Source organism: Pipistrellus kuhlii, unplaced genomic scaffold, assembly GCF_014108245.1.
Source record: "Pipistrellus kuhlii isolate mPipKuh1 unplaced genomic scaffold, mPipKuh1.p scaffold_m20_p_9, whole genome shotgun sequence".
Lineage (NCBI taxonomy): Eukaryota > Metazoa > Chordata > Mammalia > Chiroptera > Vespertilionidae > Pipistrellus > Pipistrellus kuhlii.
The window spans coordinates 8322501-8341991 of record NW_023425595.1 but is presented as its reverse complement, the minus strand read 5'-3'; the positions used below and the strand labels follow the sequence as shown (position 1 = coordinate 8341991).

Genomic DNA, 19491 nt, shown 5'->3' with positions numbered 1-19491 from the left:
TTCCAATGGAACCTTCCAGAAAGGGGATGCATCCTTGGTCAGGACCTGAGGGTTTTCTGCTTGGGAGAATCTCTCTGTGTAATTGACACTAGGCCAAGGCAATACATGTCAGGAGGCCCTGCTGAGGAGACCCCCCGGAGGAGCCAGAGGAAGCCAAATTGCTCCTTTGAGAAGCCTCAGATCTAGGTGGGCAGGGCCTTGCCTGTGACAGACAGATCCCGGGATGAGTGGGGAGGTATCCAAACAGAGCTCATGCCTTAGGATGGTGCCTGGGCTCCAGGGCCAATGGACAGCCCCTGACCCTTCTGGAGTCTCTGGCTGGAAATGGTGGTGTTTTTCCAGAACCACTAACTTACTTTTGGGGAACAAATGGTAAAATTCACTTAGCAACATCTCACTTTTGATGTGTATAGAAATTAAATATAGCTGAACAGTTTCATATGTGGGTGCTTTGCCTCCTTCAGCCCTTCAGTTCCTTTCCTTCTCTCACGTGGTTGTGAATACATGGCATCTGAGAGCAGTGAGACCTGGGAAATGCCAGGGGCACCTGAGCCTTCTCGCCAGCATGCTTTCCCTTAGTCATCTAACCCCTGCTTTGGGGGCCTTGAGGTTTGCACAGGAAGCGAAGAAAGAGAATACACACCAAAGAAAGATCCTGGAGCCTGGGTGTGTTCCAAGTGTGAGATCAATTCCTTTTTATTGCCATCTTAACAAAAATACTTGGGAAGGCAATCTTTGATTCCAGCATCGGAGGGCAGGGCAACGCCAGGCAATAATCAGGCCACTGGGCTGTTACAGGGGAGCGTTCAGTTTGGGGAAACAGGAACCCCAAAAGAACCAAAGAAGGGGGAGATGGAGCCAAAAGGCCACGAGGACAATGCAGCTGCCCTCCATCCTCCCTACGAGGGACAAAGCGTGGCCTGGGTGTGGAAGCAGCACTGTAGGAATGGCCCGGCAGGCACTGGGCGTGGCAGTCCTCCTGGCCCCACTATGGCTCTAGGGGGCAGGCGTGGGAGGGCGAAGGGCTGGGGTATGAGAGTTTCTGCCAGGGTCAGACTTAGGCCAAGGAGCAAAGAGGACACAGAGCCGAGTTGCACCCATGTCAGAGCTAAGCTTGCGTCTGCCACCCCCCATGTCCCTTCCTAACTCTGAGAACCGAGCTCCCTCCTAACACTCCAAAACAAAACATGAAGCTATAGATATGTGTGACTGATGCGTATGCAGCCCAAGCAAGCAGAGGCAAGGCATGCTGGAAACTGGAATAGACAAAAGCTCTTCTGAGCTTTGGGCTTTGGGTACTTTGAGAAGCCAGAGGAGGGGTTTCCTTCTGGACCCCAAGACTTGGGCCCTTCCTCCCCTCAGCCACCTGCCAGGCGGGTGGACTCACCTCCTAAATGCTGCTGCTGCTGCCTCCCACTCACACTCGGGAGAGCTGAGGCAGGGGCAGGCAAAAAGCAACACCTCTCCCATCCAGATGTGGCCCAAGACAGAGGACCTGGAAACATCCACAGACCTGGCTTCCAGACCTGCCCCCCACCAACTGCTGTGTCATTTGTTCTCTGTGAAATGTGGGTGATGATGGCGATCATGAGGATAATAACACCCGGCTGGGCTGCCTCTTGGCTGCCCTGAGAACCCGGAACCGCACACCTGCAGGTGCGGGAGACGCATCCAGTGCTCTCCCTATGAAACGCCAGCTCAGCTTCTTCCCAACGCCACCCCGTGCTCCCCACTCCACAAACGGCAAGCACAGCAGCTGAGCACACGCACACAGGAGGGCAAGCGAAGGCCAAGGCAGGGGCCGGCGCCACCCACCAGGGTCAGAGCCCCGGGGGAGGGGAGGACAGACCCCTCCTGGAAGGGCTGGGCCCTGCCCACCCATCCTCAGGCCTCGCTTCCTTTGAAAGCAGCAGAATCAGGGGTCTGGGAGGCTGGCACAGCCCTGAGGATGGAAAGCGGGGTTCCGTTCAGGTGCTCCCCACATTTGTTCCCCCTTCCCTGCAGGCCTGCTGCCACGAGGCACAGACCAAGAGGAGGCTGCCCTCCAGGCCAAGCAAGCATCAAGCAGGGAGTTTTCCTTCGTCTTCAAGCAGGGAGCATCTGCCAGAGATGAGAGAGGAGGCGGAGGACATGCTCGATCAGAGCATAGGGTGCCGACCTGCCCTCGGTGAGGAGATGACAGTCCCCCCCAAAATCCTACAAGGGGCATCAGACCTGGACATAAGAGACCGGCTCCTGTCTCAAGGCCAGACACCCTGCCTCCATTTCTCTTCCTCTTAGCGCAGACTGGCCAGGTTAGAAATTGTGCTTTCTCTTCCGAGACCTGGTAGTCCGTGTAGGGGTGGGCGCTGGGGGAGCCCGTGGGGGCTCCCGTGGGGGAGCCCCGGCCTGGAGTGCAGAGCCTGTGGGAGCTGCTTCCTCAGGTCCCCGCTGAGATGCCTGAACCGTATCCCGGATCTCTGTCAGCGTCTGGCACATCTGACTGACGCGGCTGGTCAGCTCGGCCATGGCCTGGCTGATGACGTGCATGCTGCTTGCCATGTCCTTGTGCACGGTCACCAGGTCCTGACAGAACTGCTGGAACATCTCAGTCTGCTGGGCGTGGGCGTGGAGGAGCTGCCAGTCGAGGCCTGTTCTGGGCGGGCTGGGGTGTGGCTGAGGGGTCCTGCAGGAAGCCTGGGCCTGGGGCGAGGGCCGGGGCAGGGCCTCTGGCTTAGGGCCCATGGTCTCAGACTGGTCTGAGGAGGAGGAGGAGCGGAGCAGGGCGGGCCTGGCCAGACGGGCCTCTTCTTCCCGGGCCTGCGGCAGGGACACCCGCAGAGCCTGCCTTGAGGGCCCTGGTGTCTCCTCATCTTCATCATCTTGGGGAACAGAACAAAGAAGGGCAAACAATTACATCAGGGAGAGAGGGGGCAGCCTGGACTTGGATCCGCGCCCCCCTCCCAAGTTACCTTAGCATCCCTCTCCCCTGTCACCACTCAGCCTAGCTGGACACACGCCTACTACCTACCCACCCACAGAAAAACACCTGCCCCCCAAAGCCCTGAGGGAAGCGGGCAGGAACCCCTGGGGAGAGGTCTGAGCTTAAGCAGCGCCCGCCTCCTTTCTTTCAAGGGAACAGCGAGTCTCGTGCGAGCCAGCCCAGGTCAGGGGACGTGGAGACCCCAGTGTCACTGACAGCAGGTCAACCTAATCACCCTCTCCATCTCTGTGACCCCGTTTCTGCAAAGCCAAGGTCACCACGCCTCTGTTTTTCTCCTCAACCATTTGCCCGCCTAGCAGGATTGTTAGGAAGACTACACAGAGAACAGGCGCAAAGGTGCTTGGCAAAGATGACAGGGGTACTTGCCAAAAGGTACTATGATGATGCTATGAGTCTCAGCCTCCGTGAGGCCGTTTCTGGGTTGTTTGGGGCCACCTTGTGGCCTTGCTGGAATCTGCAACTTTTAAGTCACAAGGGGAGCGGGGAGGGGGATATTGACAAGCTGGAGAAGGGAGGCAAAGGATGGTGCCAGAACAGACAAGCCCAGAAAGTGCGGAGCAGAACATCTGCTTCTGCAACCAGCCCTGACGTCGCCCTGGGCCATGCTCCAGGCAGGCTACCTGGACAGGCATGCCTCTCCTGCCAGGAGTCTGAGGGCACACAGGGACCAGCCAGTCAGGGAGGGGCCCCGCCCCGGCACGCACAGGCCTCGGCTTTCTTGCGTTCAGGTTATAAGCTGGTTCCCGTGGCAGGAATAAAAACACACAGGCTGGCCCTGCTGACAGGCACTCCTGTACCTGAGGGGCTGAATTCAGAACCACTCCCAGCGGAGGGGAGGGGAGGACAGACAGACTCATCTTGCCCCTGGCTGGCCCTGGGGTCTCTCCTGGGCCAGCACGGTAAGAGCAGTGCCTCCCCATCTCTCTCGGTGGGACAGCAGCCATCCCCCTGGAATCGGGCCACCGTTCTGCGAGGCAGGGTTGGAAGGAGCAGGGAGGGCTGAGGTGGCGCTGCCCCCTCCCTTCCAGGGCCCCTTTCCACAGAGCCCTGGCCAAGTGCTGTAACAGCTGGTTGCCTGGTGGGGAAGGGGAGGAGGGGCTGGCCCAGCCTGCCGTGGAGGGTCCTGGGCCCCCTGCCCAGCCCAGTTCACATTTGGTAATCTCGTTACCTTCCCTCTTGAGGAGACAGAGGGGTGAACAGGGCAGGACGTAGGCAATAAACTTAACCTTTTTTTTTCTCATAATTGGGTGGGATTGTCCTGGAATTTAACGAAACACTGATACACAGGGAGCTGGCCGATCCGGGGTGGAGTCCTGGTTCTGGGGACCCCTCTGTTTCTGGAGCTCAGATGCCTCCTCATGTGGGAAACGAGGAAGTTAGATTCACTCTCCGCGTTCCTTCTCAGTCCTAAAAATCTGAGTCTGAGCGGCCACCTGTCAGGAGCCCCAGCCAAACAGGAAATTAGCAGATCCCAATAGCAAGGGGCCCGGGAAGGGAAGGCCGGGGCTTTGTGAACCGCCCTCCGGTGGGCTGGCCGGCTTCTCTGGAGCCTCCTGCCCTGCTCATCTCTCAGAGGCCAGATGGCCTCCAGTTGGGACTCTGAGTTGAGGGTGAAGGTGGGGGGTGGGTGCAGCAGCGGAACTAAAGGGGGTGCAGCTCCAGCACAGAAGGGCTTCCATTGCTTCCCCTTTTGGTGAGCCCCAGCTAGAAACACACAGGGCTGGACAACATCCTCGCCCCTGGAGTCCAAGTCTGTCCTGAGACACAGGAAGCAGAAGGGAGAGGGGGAAACACGTGCTGAGGGGGGAGAAGGGGCATGAAGGTGATGTGGACTCAGAGGGGACCCCCCTGAGCACAGAGGCGGGGATCCTGGGGGAGCCTCGGGGCAGGCAGGCAGCAAGAGGCAGAGTGCGGCGGAGAGAAGTGGGAGAAGGCAGAAAATAACACAGAAATAAAGACGTTAGGAATAGACAGGAGAGAGAGAGAGAAAGAGAGAGAGAGAGATACGATGTTTCCATGGCCTGGGCCCTGAAGACTTGGCTGGCTTCCTCTCACATCCCCCTCCCCCTCGCCTGCTCCACTGGGCTTCCCTGGCTCCTCTCTGTTCCTGGAACGTGCCAAGCGCCTTCCTGATGCGGGGCCTTGTACATGCTGTTCTTGCCTGTGAGGCACTCCCCTCCCCTCTGCGCCCCACACAGCCATCGGCCCGGTTAACTCTTGCTCACCCTTTGCAGCTCAGCGCACTGACTCTCCGGGGAGCCCTCCCCAGCCCCTGGTGGAGAGCCTGTTCCAGCCCGCTCACTGCTACGTCGTTTACAGGGCCGAGTGGGACATGAAAACAAGGGGCGCTGTGATCAAATACTGTCATGAGTTTTGGGAAGGGAACGGCAGAGCGTTTAACCCGGCTCAGAGCTCTGGTGGCCAGGGATGGCAAGGGTCACGCACCCGTGAAACCGGCCCTCGGGACTCCTTGTACTGGTCCCTCGTTCCCTCGTTACAGATTTCCTTGCGCGATTATTTACTTAAAGTTTGTCTATTCCCACGAGTCTAGGAACTCCCCGAGAGCCGGGCCGGTGTAGATTTATACACAACTCCTGGCGCAGCGCTCAGGAAATATTCTAGGATGAATGAACGGAAAGGGGTGGGGAGAAGACAGAGTGGGACGAGGAGGGAAGCATGGAAAGATGGGGCAAAGCAGAGGGGGACAGGAGAGAGAAGGCACAGGCGAGTGAGTGGGAAACCGCCAAGGAGGAGGCTAGGGGGCAGACGAGGGGAAGCCTGGGGAGGGGAGACGGTGGTACTCACAGCTGGTCGAAGGGCTGTCGGTGCCATCCGGTTCTGCCCTGGGGAAGTTGTGCCCGGAACGGGCCGAGAGCAGCGCCGACTCGATGGCCCGCTCATGGGCGGTGAGCACAATGGCGGGGCCCCGGTCCCCGGCCCCAGGGCCGGACAGGGACTGCTGCATGAAGGCCAGCTTGTCCTTGGTCCTCCGCTTCATGTCATCCCATCTGTGCTTAATGTCCTTGACGGAGCGGGGGACCTGGCTCACGGAGGTGATTTTCCGAGCTATGCCTTCCCAAATCTTGTCCCTGTCGGCATGGGAGAGCCGCATGGTCTCCCTCCCAAAGAGGACAGCTTCGTGGTGGGTCACCTCGGTGACCAGAATGTCCAGCTCCTCCTTGGAGAACTTGGGCTTCCGCTTACGATCGGCCAGGGGTGCCACATTCCTTGGGTGCAATATCCCACAAAGCACAATTGGGTAAATTGACCGTCAACGTGGGTGGTCCTCCTCCTTCCTAATGCCGGCCCCCAGCTGGGGAGCCGGGAGGCACACCGGGGCGCCCTCTCCAGCTCACTACCACTACACCCTCTTCCTGCCGAGAGGCCCTTGCTCTACTCCTCGGAAGGAGGGAAGCCACAAGGCGCACGCAGGTGGGAGCACTGGGCTGAGCCCACCTTTGGTTCCGGGCCTCACCGCTCAGCTGTGCCCGCCAGAGCTGTCACTCAGCCTCTCCCAGGCTCCTCTCCTCTGGGAAAGGGAATGACAACCGCACCAACCTAGGGGACTCCTCCACGGGGGGCACAGGCCCTGGGGTGTAAAGGAGCTTAAAGCCCTGAACAGAAATGAAGGATGCCTACTGGGGTTAGGATGAGGCCACTGCTTCTATCCATGGCTTGGAGGAAGAATAATTAAACAGGGAAACTGTTCACAGTGGCCTTCCATGGTGTGTGGCCTTGCTGGTGACGCTCAGAATTGGGGTACGGTCACAGAGAGCTTATTCTGTCCCATGGCTCTCATCTCCGTCCCCTGCACCCAAGTCCCCACCAGGTCCCGACGCCCCTCCCACGGGAGCGCTGGCTGGCAGCTGCTCCTTCTGGATGTGGGCGCCTGTGGCTTTCTGACAGCTCCCGGGTAGGAAGTGAGGAGCCCATGAGCACCCACTGGATGGCGAGTTCCATTTCGATGGAGACCAGGAGTGACCTTGGCCTCCATCTGCAAAGAGCAGCCCGGGACCCTGGGCAAGGGGACAGCGTCGCCCTTCTCCATTCTGGCCTGGCACTTGCTCGGGCTTTGAACTCAGTCTGCACAGTGCGGTTCTGTCTACCCTTTAACTAGTGCCAAAAGGTCAGTCCAACACAAGAACTCAGGGTGAGGAGGGAGACCTGGAACCTGATCACTTCTCTGACTGCTGCCGAAGCTCAGCGAGAGGCCCGGAGCACGAAGACCCTTGAGGCTGGGTCTTATCCTTGGACAGACCTCCTCTGCACAGTTTCTGTAAAGCAAGAGTGGTGCTCCTAGGGCCACCTCCCAGGGCTGCCAGGAGGATTGCATGCAGGGGGCTTCAGTCTCAATGCTGTTGGCATTTGGGGCCGAAAATGTCTTTGTTTGTGGGGGAGGGGTGCCCTGGGCAGTGTAGGAGGTTAATCAGCATCCGTGGCTTCTGCCCAAGAGAACTCAGCAGCATCCACCCTAGAGTTTGACAGCCAAACATGCCTGAAGGGACTGCCAATACACCCAGGGGCCAAACAGCCCTGGGGTGGCCCATTGGTTTCATGACTGTAGAGTAGCCAGTGTAGGGCTGTCTTAGAGTCAGCACTCACTCTGCAGGCACCCAGTCTCTTCCCGGCCCACTGCTTATTTGAAGGAACTCCGTGAGATCCTCAGAAGACCCCAGGCAGGGACCATGCATGGGACGGTGTCTGCAAATGGGAAAGCTGCACAGATAGATGGCAGCTGCAAGCTAAGGGGGAAGGAAGCTCCCAGGATGAACTGGCTTCTTCCTCCAACTACCACTAGAGGAGCATCTCCATGGCAACAAACCACACACTGAGGCCCACCGACTCCTGGAGCCTTCAATGCGAGGGGGACCCCACAGATGTGACTACCCTGGTGTATCCTGGGTCAGAATGAGGCCTGGAGCACAAACAGGACAGATCTCACACCGCAAGGCAGTGGTGGCAGAAGCTGTCCACAGGGCTCAGGAAGCCATGCTGTTGTGCACAAGCAGGAAGAACACTAGCCCACAAGTCCTGGGTCACCCACTGACCCCGTGACCTTGTTCTGCCATTGACCACATGACCTTGCCTTGCTCTGGGCCTCAGGTTACCCAGGAAGCCTAAAAACACCAGTGCCCTGGGCTCAATCCCAGCCCAAGTAAGACAGACCCTCTGGGGGGGCCAGGTGGTCATTCACTTAGCTCAGATGATGAACCCCACTTTGGAACTATGGTAAAGCCTGGTTCGCCAGCTGCAAGATCAAAGATGGGTGGGGAAGTGGGACAGAATCAGCTCCACCCGACAAAATTTCTGAAGTGACGGTGCAGGAAGGCCTGAACCGGACTGTCTCAGACACACTCTCCTTTGCTCGCCGACAGCCCCTGCAGCAACGGGAACAGGAGCCCAGGCCAGGGGCCTGTGCCACGCAGCCATCTGATGCCCCCTCCCGCACCCCCACCCCCGACGTGTGGTTCCCACGGCTGTGCCTTTGCTCACAGTGCCTTCAAACTAGAGCCTGGCTCCTTCGAAGGCTCCGTCCAAAGGCCCCTCCTCTTTCATCCGGGCCCCGCAGCACATGGTCCATGCCTCCGCTCCATCACTGTTTCAGAAAAAGCAGTGTGCGTGGTGGAAGGTGTGTCCTGGGAGAGCAGGGCGCCCGGTACAGGCTCTGGCTCCCTGCAGGTGCTCAGGAGTGGGTGATAAGTTGCATGTGCTGAGCTGACCTGCATCCCGGGGTCAGGGAGAAGGAAGTCAGGAGCGTGGGCTGCCTTCCTGGAGCCAATTTCAGGGCGTGGCAGAGGCTCAGGTGGGAGCACAGGGACGCAGTGAAGCCACAGAGAAGGGGACCGGAGACAATGTCACACCCTCCCCACCTCCAATCAATGACTCCTCATTTGCTTGGAAAGCCTCATTGTTTGAATAACAGCCAACTTCCTCTTAGGAAGTCCCGAACTGCCCTTCCTCCAAGCACAACCTCTCAGCCCCCACAGAACTGCCCAGACGCCCACAGAGGGCCCGGTCCATGGTGTGGCTGTGGCCTGGGTCCAGCCACACGAGGCCTCCTTTCCCTCCCAACCCAGATCCAAACCCCCATCACCACTCCCAAGTCCCAGAGAGAGCAACCAGGCAAGTCAGTCCAAAAGGGCAACCGGGCAAGTCAGACCTCCCACACGCATCCACAGACCCCTCGGGTGGGGCTCCGGCACACGGCACAGACCAGCAGCAAAGAACCAAAAGGGGAGCCTTCAGTGTTCCCGCTCAGCTCAGCCGCCTCTGGGCGACCCTGGCCAGTCGCCTGTTCTTCTTGGCTGGCCATAAAGGATGTTTCTAGCGCAAACTTCTGTCCCAAACACCGGACCATAGTAAAACCATTCTTGGAAGTACTCATGCCTGGGTACCATTGAAAACTATGCCGGAAGCCTCCTTCTCCATGGAGCCATTGAAATTGTGGCTGCCCTGGGTTAGTCCTGCGCCACTCCAGTAGGATCTGTCTGGTGAGAGATGGCACAGTCCTGGGTGGGGGGAATGCTGCCAGGAGCCAGGGGCCTGGGTATTCCAGGCCATCTCTAGGGGTTCCCATACCCCGCCCATCTGGCCACAGGCCTCCTCCAGAGCCCCCTTGATGGAAGACTCGGAGAGCTAGAGGGTCATCTAGAGCTAGACACATCTCAAACCCTGCAAACAGCAGTCCCTGCTTTGAAATTGTCATCCCCACCACTGGAAACCCCACAGGCCCAGCATCTTTCTTGTCTCTTTCCAGAGTCCAGACAAGTCTCCTGGGAAGTCAGCAGAGAGCAGGACTCACCTCATCCAGTTGGCTTTCGTCTCGTCTGACCCGTCTATGGACTTGTAGCGGTTGTTCTTGTCCACAATCTGGAAGACAGAGAAGAAGGCTCATTCTACAGCGGCTCTCACACTCTTGGGCTCCTCCCCAAACCAAGACCCAGGGCCTGCTTCCATCTGCTACCATCCAGAAACTTCCTTTTCCCCTCCAGACACAACGCCCCCACTGCTGCAGGGCCGAAACCCAGACCTGGGCCAGCAGCAGTAAAATCCACCTCTCTCTCTCTCTCTCTCTCTCTCTCTCTCTCTCTCTCTCTCTCTCTCTCCCTCTCCTCTCTCTTTCTAAAATACATATTTTGGAATCAAGTCATTTATCAGATACTAGAGGCCTGGTGCATGAAAATTCATGCACTGGAGGAGGGGGTCCCTCGACCCAGCCTGCCCCCTCTCACAATCCAGGAGCCCTCAGGGCTGGGAGGTGACCTGGAAATCAGGGGTAGGCAACGCCCCCATCACACCTCTGCTGCTGCCACTGCCAGCAGTGTAACCCTTGGCCAGCCCTGGTTACCTGAGCCTTATTTTTCTGCTGAGAGTGAACCTTTATACTGGTTGTTGAGTCTGCTGCCTACAACCTCTTTCCCCCGATTCTTAAAACAACAATAACCACGAAATATTTCAAGTATCCAGAAACTATAAAGAATAATGCAGCTGATAGCCTGGTACCCACCAGCTCTAGCCAAGGAAAATTACCACCACCCAAATGTGTCCAGGACCTCTCCCTCCTCTGGCTAAATACCAAGATGTAATTTAAGAAAATACCAAGATGTAATTGAAGAATATCGCTGCCCCTAACTCATTCTCTTTCTCTCCCTCCCTCCAAGGGTAACTCCCACCCTAAAGCTGGTAGGGAACCTCCCCATTTTCACTCTGCGAGGACTGTTCTAAAAGCAATGGACAGAACTGCTCTGTGTGTCTGTAAAGGTCACAAAAATGGCTCCAATGAAACATACCCTCTGCCCCCTTTGCCCACCAAACTTTGCATGGCTGGTCCTTCTCATCCTTTGGGTTCCTGCCATCTAGAATCTCTTCCTGACCTGAACTGAAAGGGGCTTGTCTCCCCCCCCCCCCCCCCCCCCACTCCCAACCCCCGCCACATCCTGACCTTCACACACCTACAGATTCATCTTTTTAACTGACATTGTACTATTACATCTTTCCCCCCCCCCAAAAAAAAAATATTTTATTGTACTTTTACAGAGAGGAAAGGAGAGGGATAGAGGGTTAGAAACATCAAGGAGAGACAAACATTGATCAGTTGCCTCCTACACACTCCTTACTGGGGATGTGCCCACAACCAACATACATGCCCTTGACCAGAATCGAACCTGGGACCCTTCAGTCCGCAGGCCGATGCTCTATCCACTGAGCCAAACCGGTGAGGGCGTCCTGATACATCTTGTTAGATGCCTACTTACAAGGTGCATTTTTGCTATTGATGGTGTTTATCTACTTATCAATTTGATACAGGACTGTCTCCCTCACTAGAACATAAGCTCACGAAGGCAAAGCACACGGTGACTGCGTTCATGAGGGCACATGGTAGAATATTGGTTGAGAGAATGAATTACTGGGTAAAGTGTCTTTTAAATAAAATCAAGTTAAAGAAAAAAATTTGAAGAATGTTACTATTTTAGTAAAAAGGAAATGAGCGTTGAGCTAGCGCTGGCTTGTACTGCTTATGAGAGACGACTGTAAAATATTCCGGAGTTTCATGAACCAGTCATTAAACCCAGCCATTATTAAAAATTAAATGATCTAATTCAGTAAGTTATATTTTTTTAAAGGTAGTAAACTCTCAAAGCTTAGCACTTCCCTAACAATTTTCCTACAGCTTACTATGATCTATGTTCTTGAAGGTATTGGCACCTACTGTACTGTACAACAGAAATACTATTAATAGTTGCCATTGTTATTTCTCTTCCCCCTACTCCTGCAGTGCCTTTATCTTGGCAGCTTGAAATGGCATCAGCCACGGTAGGAGCATTTACATAAACCCTGGAAATCGGGACATATAATCCCACCACCACCCACCAGCAGGTTATTAAGAATTTATCTGCACCCCATTATGCCTCTGTTGATATGTGCACAGAAAGGCTGAGAGATATATTTCAAACTCTCAACTCTACCTCTGGAGTGAAGGAACGAGGTAAGGATGATGAGGCTTTTGCTTTGTCTATTCATGAGACTACTAGAGGCCCAGTGAATGAATTCATGCACCAGTGGGGTGCCTTGGCCTGGCCTGCTGAAATTGGCTCTCCAATATCCCAAAAAGGGCCCCAGATTGTGAGAAGGCACAGGATGGGCTGAAGGATACTACTGGTGCATGATCAGGGCTAGTGAGAGACATGGGAGGTTGGCCAGCCAGGGAGCTCTGGGGAGAGAGCTCCAGAGCATGTCCATCCTATCTCACTCAGTCCTGATCAGCCAGACCCCAGCAGCAAGCTAACCTACCAGTTAGAGCATCTGTCCCCTAGTGGTCCTAGCAACTGGTTAACTGGTCAATTGTCTACCTCCTGGTGGTCAGTGTATGTCATAGTGAGCAGTTGAGCAGCCTTAGCATATCCTTAGCATATTACACTTTGATTGGTTGAATGGCCAATATATAAAATATACTGGTCGACTGGATACTTAGCATACTAGGCTTTTATTATATAGGACTAGAGGCCTGGTGCATGAAAATTCCTGCACTTTGGGGGTACCTCAGCCTGGCCTGCACCCTCTAGCAGTCCAGGACCCCTCAGGGGACGTCCACCTGCCAGCTTAGGCCTGCTCCCCAAAGGATCGGGCCTAAGCTGGCAGTCAGACGTCCCTCGTGCAGCCTGGGAGACCTTGGGGGGTGACTGACTGCTGCCTTAGGCCCGCTCCCCATCTAAGCCACAGTCAGACATCCTTAGCACTGCCAGGAGGTGGGAAAGGCTTGTGGCTGAGCAGAGCTCCCCCAGTGGGAGTGCACTGTCCTCCAGGGAGCAGCTCCTGCATTGAGTGTCTGCCCCAGTAGCTACTGGTCATTCATCCATTAGCATCAATTTGCATATTAATCTTTTATTATATAGGATGCTTCCTTGTGGTTTAAAATTCTCAGACAAGAGAAAAACATGCAGCTCAGTTCCTCCCCAGCAGTCTCTCCAGACGATGCCCTAGTCTTCAAGGAACCTTCTCCTAGAATCTCATAGAACCCCATCTTTATCCTAATCCTAAGCCTAAACTGGCAGGTGGACGTCCCCTGAGGGGTCCTGGACTGCTAGAGGGTTTCCCCATCTATAAAATGGAGTAAGAACCAACCTCACAGCACTGCTGTAATGGCTGATGTAGAAGGCACTCAACAAATGATTACTATTAGTATTGTGATCAAGATTGTAATTATTAATGAAGGGAACAAATGTCTGTTATGATTAATTCTGAGCGATAGAAGGTCTGTAGATCAATATTGGGATGTTGTAATCGGCCTTTTTTGCAGCGTCAACTGGCAGAGAGGCCTGAATGGGAGTTGTGCAGGACCTGGGAGCTGCCTACAACCTCTGTTGCTGGGTTCAGAACCAGAGATTAACTGAGGGATGTTTCTTGGCTTATCTTTACCACCAAGCAGGATTTTTCTCAAATCAAGCATTCATTCATTCATTCAACAAATATCACTGAGGAAGCAGCCACAGATCTTAGGATGAAATGGTGATCCAGGCAGAGAAGGTCTTTGCTCTCACAAAACTCACTGTGCTATCACCTGATCAGTACTGTGGTGGGGAATTCTGTGGAATATGGGAACTCTAAGCTACAGCCCTGTACCTGGGAGTCAGTTGAGGACCTTCTTGGGTATGTGGAATCTAAGCTGAGGTCCTTTTCCCCCCCCCTAAAATATTTGTAATATATTTTTATTGATTTCAGAGAGGAAGGGACAGGGAGAGAGATAGAAACATCAATGACGAGAGACAATCATTGATTGGCTGTCTCTTGTACACCCCCTACTGGGGATTAAGCCTGAAACCCGCGCATGTGCCTGTGACTGGTATCAAACCAGGGACCCTTCAGTCCACAGGCCAACACTCTATCCACTGTGCCAAACCAGCCAGGGCGAAGCTGAGATCTTGAAGAAGAGGAAGGCCAGGATGTTCTAGACCACATGTGTCAAACACAAGGCCCGCGGGCCAAATCTGTCCCACCAGGCCTTGCAATGTGGCCCGCACCGCGCTGTCATCACTGCACTCCGCTGCGTTTCCATCACAATGACAGTTTATGACTGTTCAGTAAACCATTCGGCCCGCGATTTAGGCTAGATTTCAGATTTTGGCCCCTTCTCTGATTGAGTTCGACACCCCTATTCTAGGCAAAGGGAGCAGTGACTGGCAGGATCACACAGGGCCTGTAGACCATGTCATTTGTCAGGGATGAGCCCAGGCTACCCTAAGTAGAAATCAGGATATGGTCCTCCAGACCTGGATTGAGATGCTTTTGGCCACCCAGGACCAGATGCTTGGGACCGAGCCCCCAGAAGCCTGGTTTTCCAGAGTCCTCCTTTTTATTATCCTTGGAGTTCAACTCCTTGGACTCTCTGAGCCTGGTCATTCTGAGACCAGCCCATGCTTTGAGAACTGAGATGTGAGAAGGACTTTCACACCTGGACTTGATCAGAGAAGGATGATCAGCATGGTAATGGGATTCCTTAGCCTAAAGAGGAAGAGGCTGGAGAAAGCAGAGCCATCATCATTGTAGGAAGAACTGCCACACTGGGGAGGCAGGACCAGGACCAGCATGCACTTAGAAGATGCTGATATTGTGAGGCTGTGAATTTAAGCAGTAGCTGGATGACCCTCTTTTTGAGGCTGAAGGAAAGATTTCTCCACTGACTGCAAATTTGGCCTAAATGACCTCTAAAAGTCTGTCTAGCACTAGGACTGTGTGTGGACAGATCCTCAGAAAATAATATGAAAGCACAAGTTTCAGCCCCCTGGGTCAAGCATGATCCATGTGGACCATGATGGTCATCCTGGCCATGGTATCATTAATAAAGGCATCAATAATAAAACATCAATAGCTGCCATTCATAGAATTCTCAAAACTATATGAAGTAGCTACTATTATCATCCCCATTTTATAGATTAGAAAACTGAGGTTCAGGATTGCTAGTTAACTTGCCTGACACCACAAAGGAAATGCATGGGGAAACTGGTGTTCAAACTCAGGTTTCTGCCAGGATAGCCCATGCTCTTAAGCACTCTGTGGAGTGAGGGATGCTACCCACAAGCTCCCCCAAATGATCTTGTCAGAATCAACCAGAAATGTCCTAGAATCCTCTGCGAACTCCCATCTTTTCCTCTAGTTTGAAGAGATTTGCTATGCGAACATGCATTTAATAGGGAGGCATACTCTGCTTTGCCACAGAATGTCTGCAGCAATCGAAGATTCACTGTTGGCCTTTCCTCTCCTAAATGATGACATAACCGAGTGCTGCGGAGATTGGATTTTCAAAAACCTGATTTGCTTGCAACTTTCCAGGAATCCATCAAATCCATAAAACATTTTGATTTTCAGCGCTACACCTCGTCTTAGAGAAGAGCGCTCACGAAAAATGATTTGTGAAGCCATTCATGGTTGACAAAGTGCTTTCGTAGCTCACATATCAGATGCTCCTCCCAGAACCCCAGGAGGCAGACAGCATCACTTCTGTTTCCAGCTATTTCCCAGTCCAGCAAACAGAAAAGCAGAGAGAGACAAAGAGGCTGGCCTGAATCTGAACTTGAACTCCGGCATCTGCTACACCCAGAAACAGGAACACTTAAGCTGTAGGGAAGCCTCTGAGATGATTCATGTCTGGGTCCCTAACCTGCTGTCCATGGACAGACTAGGATGGTTACAATTAAAAAGTCAAATAACCACAAATGTCAGCAAGGATGTGGAGAAATCAGAGCCCTCATGTATTATTGGTGGGAATGTAAAATGGTCCAGCTACTCTGGAAAACAAATGATTAAATACAGAGTTAATCCCAGCAGTTCCACTCCTTGGTATATACCCAAGAGAAATTAAAAAAAAAAAAAATGCCCACAAAGAAATCTATACACAGTATTTATAGCAGCATCATTCATTAAAGCTAAAAAGTGAAAACAACCCAACTGTCCATCAACTGGATAATGGATAAATGATGAATGGATAAACAAAATGTGGTATCCATTCGATGGAATATTATTCGGCCATAAAAAGTGATACATGTTACAACCTTGAAAACATTAACCTAAGCGATAGAAGGCAGTCACAAAAGACTATATACTGTATGATCTCATTCATCTGAAATGTACAGCACAAAGGAATCTATAGAGATAGAAAGCACATTAGTGGTTGCCTAGGGCTTGGAAGGAGCGGGGAGAAAAGATGGGGTGACAGCTAAAAGACAGCATTTCTTCTCAAGGTGATGGTTGCACATACTAAATATATTAAAGACCATTGAATTGCACACTTTAAATAGGTGAATTGTATGGTATGTGACTTATATCTCAATAAAGTTGCTAAAAAAATTAAATCTGCCACATATTCATCATCAGCAATCAGATAAAAAACAAACAAACAAACAAAAACAAAAACCAACCATCTTTTATCTTCGGCCTGAAAAATAGTCCCTAGAGCAGTTTCCCAAACTTCTCTCATGATGAGTTAAGTATACAATTTTACCTATATGTTCCCCAAAATTCTAGTTTAGCACTTCTTAGTTGGGATTCAGGAATCTGTATTTTAACAACTCCACCAGGTGATGCTCATCATGAGAGAAGTTTAGGAAACACTGCTCTAGAGCAACAGGAGGTTCCCACATGAGTTGGGGGGGGGGGCAATTTCATTGGATATTCACATCTGGGGCTGGAGATTAGGAGCTTGAGCTTTGGTTTGAAGTCCTGGCCCCACGATTAGCTGGGTAGCCCTGGACAAGTCACCTGGCTCTTTCAGCCTCAGTTTCCCAATCTGTACCAGGGACATAATAGTATCTAACTCATAGTATGCTTCTGAGGATGTGGAGTTAAGACACACAAATCTTTTAGTGCCCAATAAATGGCAGCTATTGTTGCTATTGTGTTATCCTCACGCTACAACCTGACCTAGCTGTTGCTGAGGACCCCCCGAGGTTTAGGGGTACTGAAATAGGCTCGAGGGGTGTAGATAGGGCAAGACCTCTACTGGAGGAACTTTCAAACATGAGAAAACCCCAAATTCCCTATGATTAAAGCTAGGACGCTTATTAGAAATTATTGTTTCTCAATCTAGGGTCTTTGGGGATAGTCCTGAAGATCTGAAAGTTCTAAAAATTTTTCATTCAATGTTTTCATTTAAAAAAATGTCCACCTAAGGAACTGACCATGAGACTTGCATCCACACAGAAGTATTGTGCTGTGACCGAGTTGGCACTTGTGGTAGACTGAATTCTTGGCCCCAATTCTGGCCCCTCCCTATCGCCCTTGGCCCCTTGGCCGGATGGATGACCCTGCGGTCGTTTGCTCCTTGACCTCGGATTCAGCCAGATGATTTGTTTGGCCAATGGGATGTTCACACACGTGATGCAAGCAAAGGCTCGACATGTGCTTGTGAGGATGGGCTTGCCCTCCGGGGCCTCTGCCTCTGCCAGAAGCGTTTTTCCAGGGAGGCCCTGCCCCTCCAGCCTGAGTCCAGAACAAGCACACGTGGAGCACACCTAACTCCACCAGGAGGAGCCACACACGTTGGACCGAAGCTGGAGGCAGAGCAGCCCAGCCACACCCAGCTGAGTTCCCCAGGCCAGCCAACGGCACATACATGGGCAAGAATAATGACTGTTGTTCTGCACTGGGGTCAGCGGGCTAAATTCAGCCCGCCACCTGCTTTTGTACAGCCCACCGCCTAAGAATAGTTTGTACATTTCCAAATGGTTAAAAATAAATCAAAAGAAGACCATTTCATCGCGCGAAGATTACTTGGCATTCCAATTCCAGTGTCCATCAATAAAGTTCCACTAGAACCTGCCCCACCTGTGGCTGCTCTCACACCACCATGGCAGAGTTGCGTAGTTGTGACAACACATTGCATGGTCCACAAAGCCTACAACATTGACTCTCTGGCTTTTCACACACACTGGTGGCTGACCCCTGTCCTAGGCCACAGAATGTGGAAGTGGCTTGTTACACACTAGTAGCTGACTGTACAACACCAGTTATTACTGATTAGCCTGTGAAGAAAGGAACCGATGCAAACTTAATATGTACATGATGCCTGTGGGCAAAGAAATAAACAAGAAATATCACTGCAATTGAGCTCACAGATGATTTCCCAGTGTTTCAAAGAGACAAAGAAAATAAAGATACCCACAGGCACACAGATGCCAAAGGCCAAAGAATCTGTCTCTGTTGTCACTACCGCAGCCAACCTGGTCCCTGGAAAACATCATCCAACACGGCAAGCTGGCTGTCTTCATTTGAGTTCTGTTGGTTTGTGTAGTTCTTGTTCATTTTATGTTTGCAAAACTGTCTTGGTTGTATAGTTGCTTAAAAGCTATAAGATGTGTTGTTTCTACCTAGCTTTAGGTGCACACCTTTTCAAGTAACTTTAGAATAAAATTAATGTAATGGTGGGACCCCATGAACATTGAAAGTCACCTGAGCACAACCCAAGTGAGGGACAGCTATCATCTTATATTTTTATATTTACTATGCTATCATGTTATATTTTATGTATCCTCTACTGCTGTAGAGGTGCTAAGGAGACAAGGAATGAAGAAGGTCACATGTAGAACTGGTTCACAGGGAAATATTGGGCCATTCAGCATAGTTTTGCATGGTCTACTTTGGTTCCAATAGAAAGACTTTGAGAATCACAGACTGGTTCAGTAGCATTTTATATTTTGGGGGGAAATCTTTGGTATTATTTATGATCCAAAAACCAAACTACCAGCATTTATAAAATAATTATACAAGCTGAGCTCATTAAATATTTTGGTGTTAAAAGGTACATATTTTTACTCGTGGAAAGAGCTGATATTGAATCAAGAGTATCTTAAAGTCCATAACATCTTAGAACATTAGAAAAGTGATTATTTCTCTAGCATCTTCTTCTACGTTTCCTTCTAAGCTCATGCTACTTCGGCTATTCCCTGTTACTATACCCAGCCTCAACACGATACTTGTGCCCCTGGGCCTTGGTACATGCTGTGCCCACAGCTTGTGATTCGTGTTCCCTCAATTCCTGACTCCATAGGCCACTCATTTCAACTCACCCCTCAAAATCTAGGCCAGGCCCAGAGGCAAGGAAACCCCAATAACAATGTGCACACCTATCACTTGGAGATCCTGGTTTCTAAACACCATTACCCACTAACATGAATCGGAGCTCCTAAGAGAGATGGCTGGAACACCCTTTTGCATCAGAAAGTAAGGAAGTGCTCAAATAAGAAGAAGCCACTGGGAACAATCACACACTGGTCAGTTCTAGAGCAATTTAAAAATAAAAAACAAAAACAAAAAAATAGTGACAGTAACAGACTAGAACACATGGAAGAAACGAAGAATTCATGAGTCCATACTGATTCTAAAAATAAATTGTAAATGGGGGGATGGGATGGGGTGAATTTTAGCACTTTAAAAAAATTTTAATTACTGATTTTTAGAGAAGGGGGAGGGAGGAGAGAAAGAAACATCAACATGAGAGAGAAACGTCAATCGGTTGT

General features: G+C 51.9%; 1 protein-coding gene across 6 annotated transcripts in view; it reads right to left on the bottom strand.

Moving 5' to 3' along the window:
* The window catches only part of PRDM11 (PR/SET domain 11), an 88010-nt gene that overhangs the window by 20604 nt on the left and 47915 nt on the right, over nt 1-19491 (bottom strand). For 5 of the 6 annotated variants that reach the window (XM_036426952.2, XM_036426951.2, XM_036426950.2 and 2 more), the window contains one exon: nt 9786-9853. In XM_036426952.2, coding sequence (XP_036282845.1) covers nt 9786-9853 — 68 coding nt within the window. Of the gene's footprint in view, nt 1-667; nt 2862-5788; nt 6211-9785; nt 9854-19491 lie in introns of those variants that run through there. The other variant, XM_045577464.1, reaches the window with a different exon arrangement.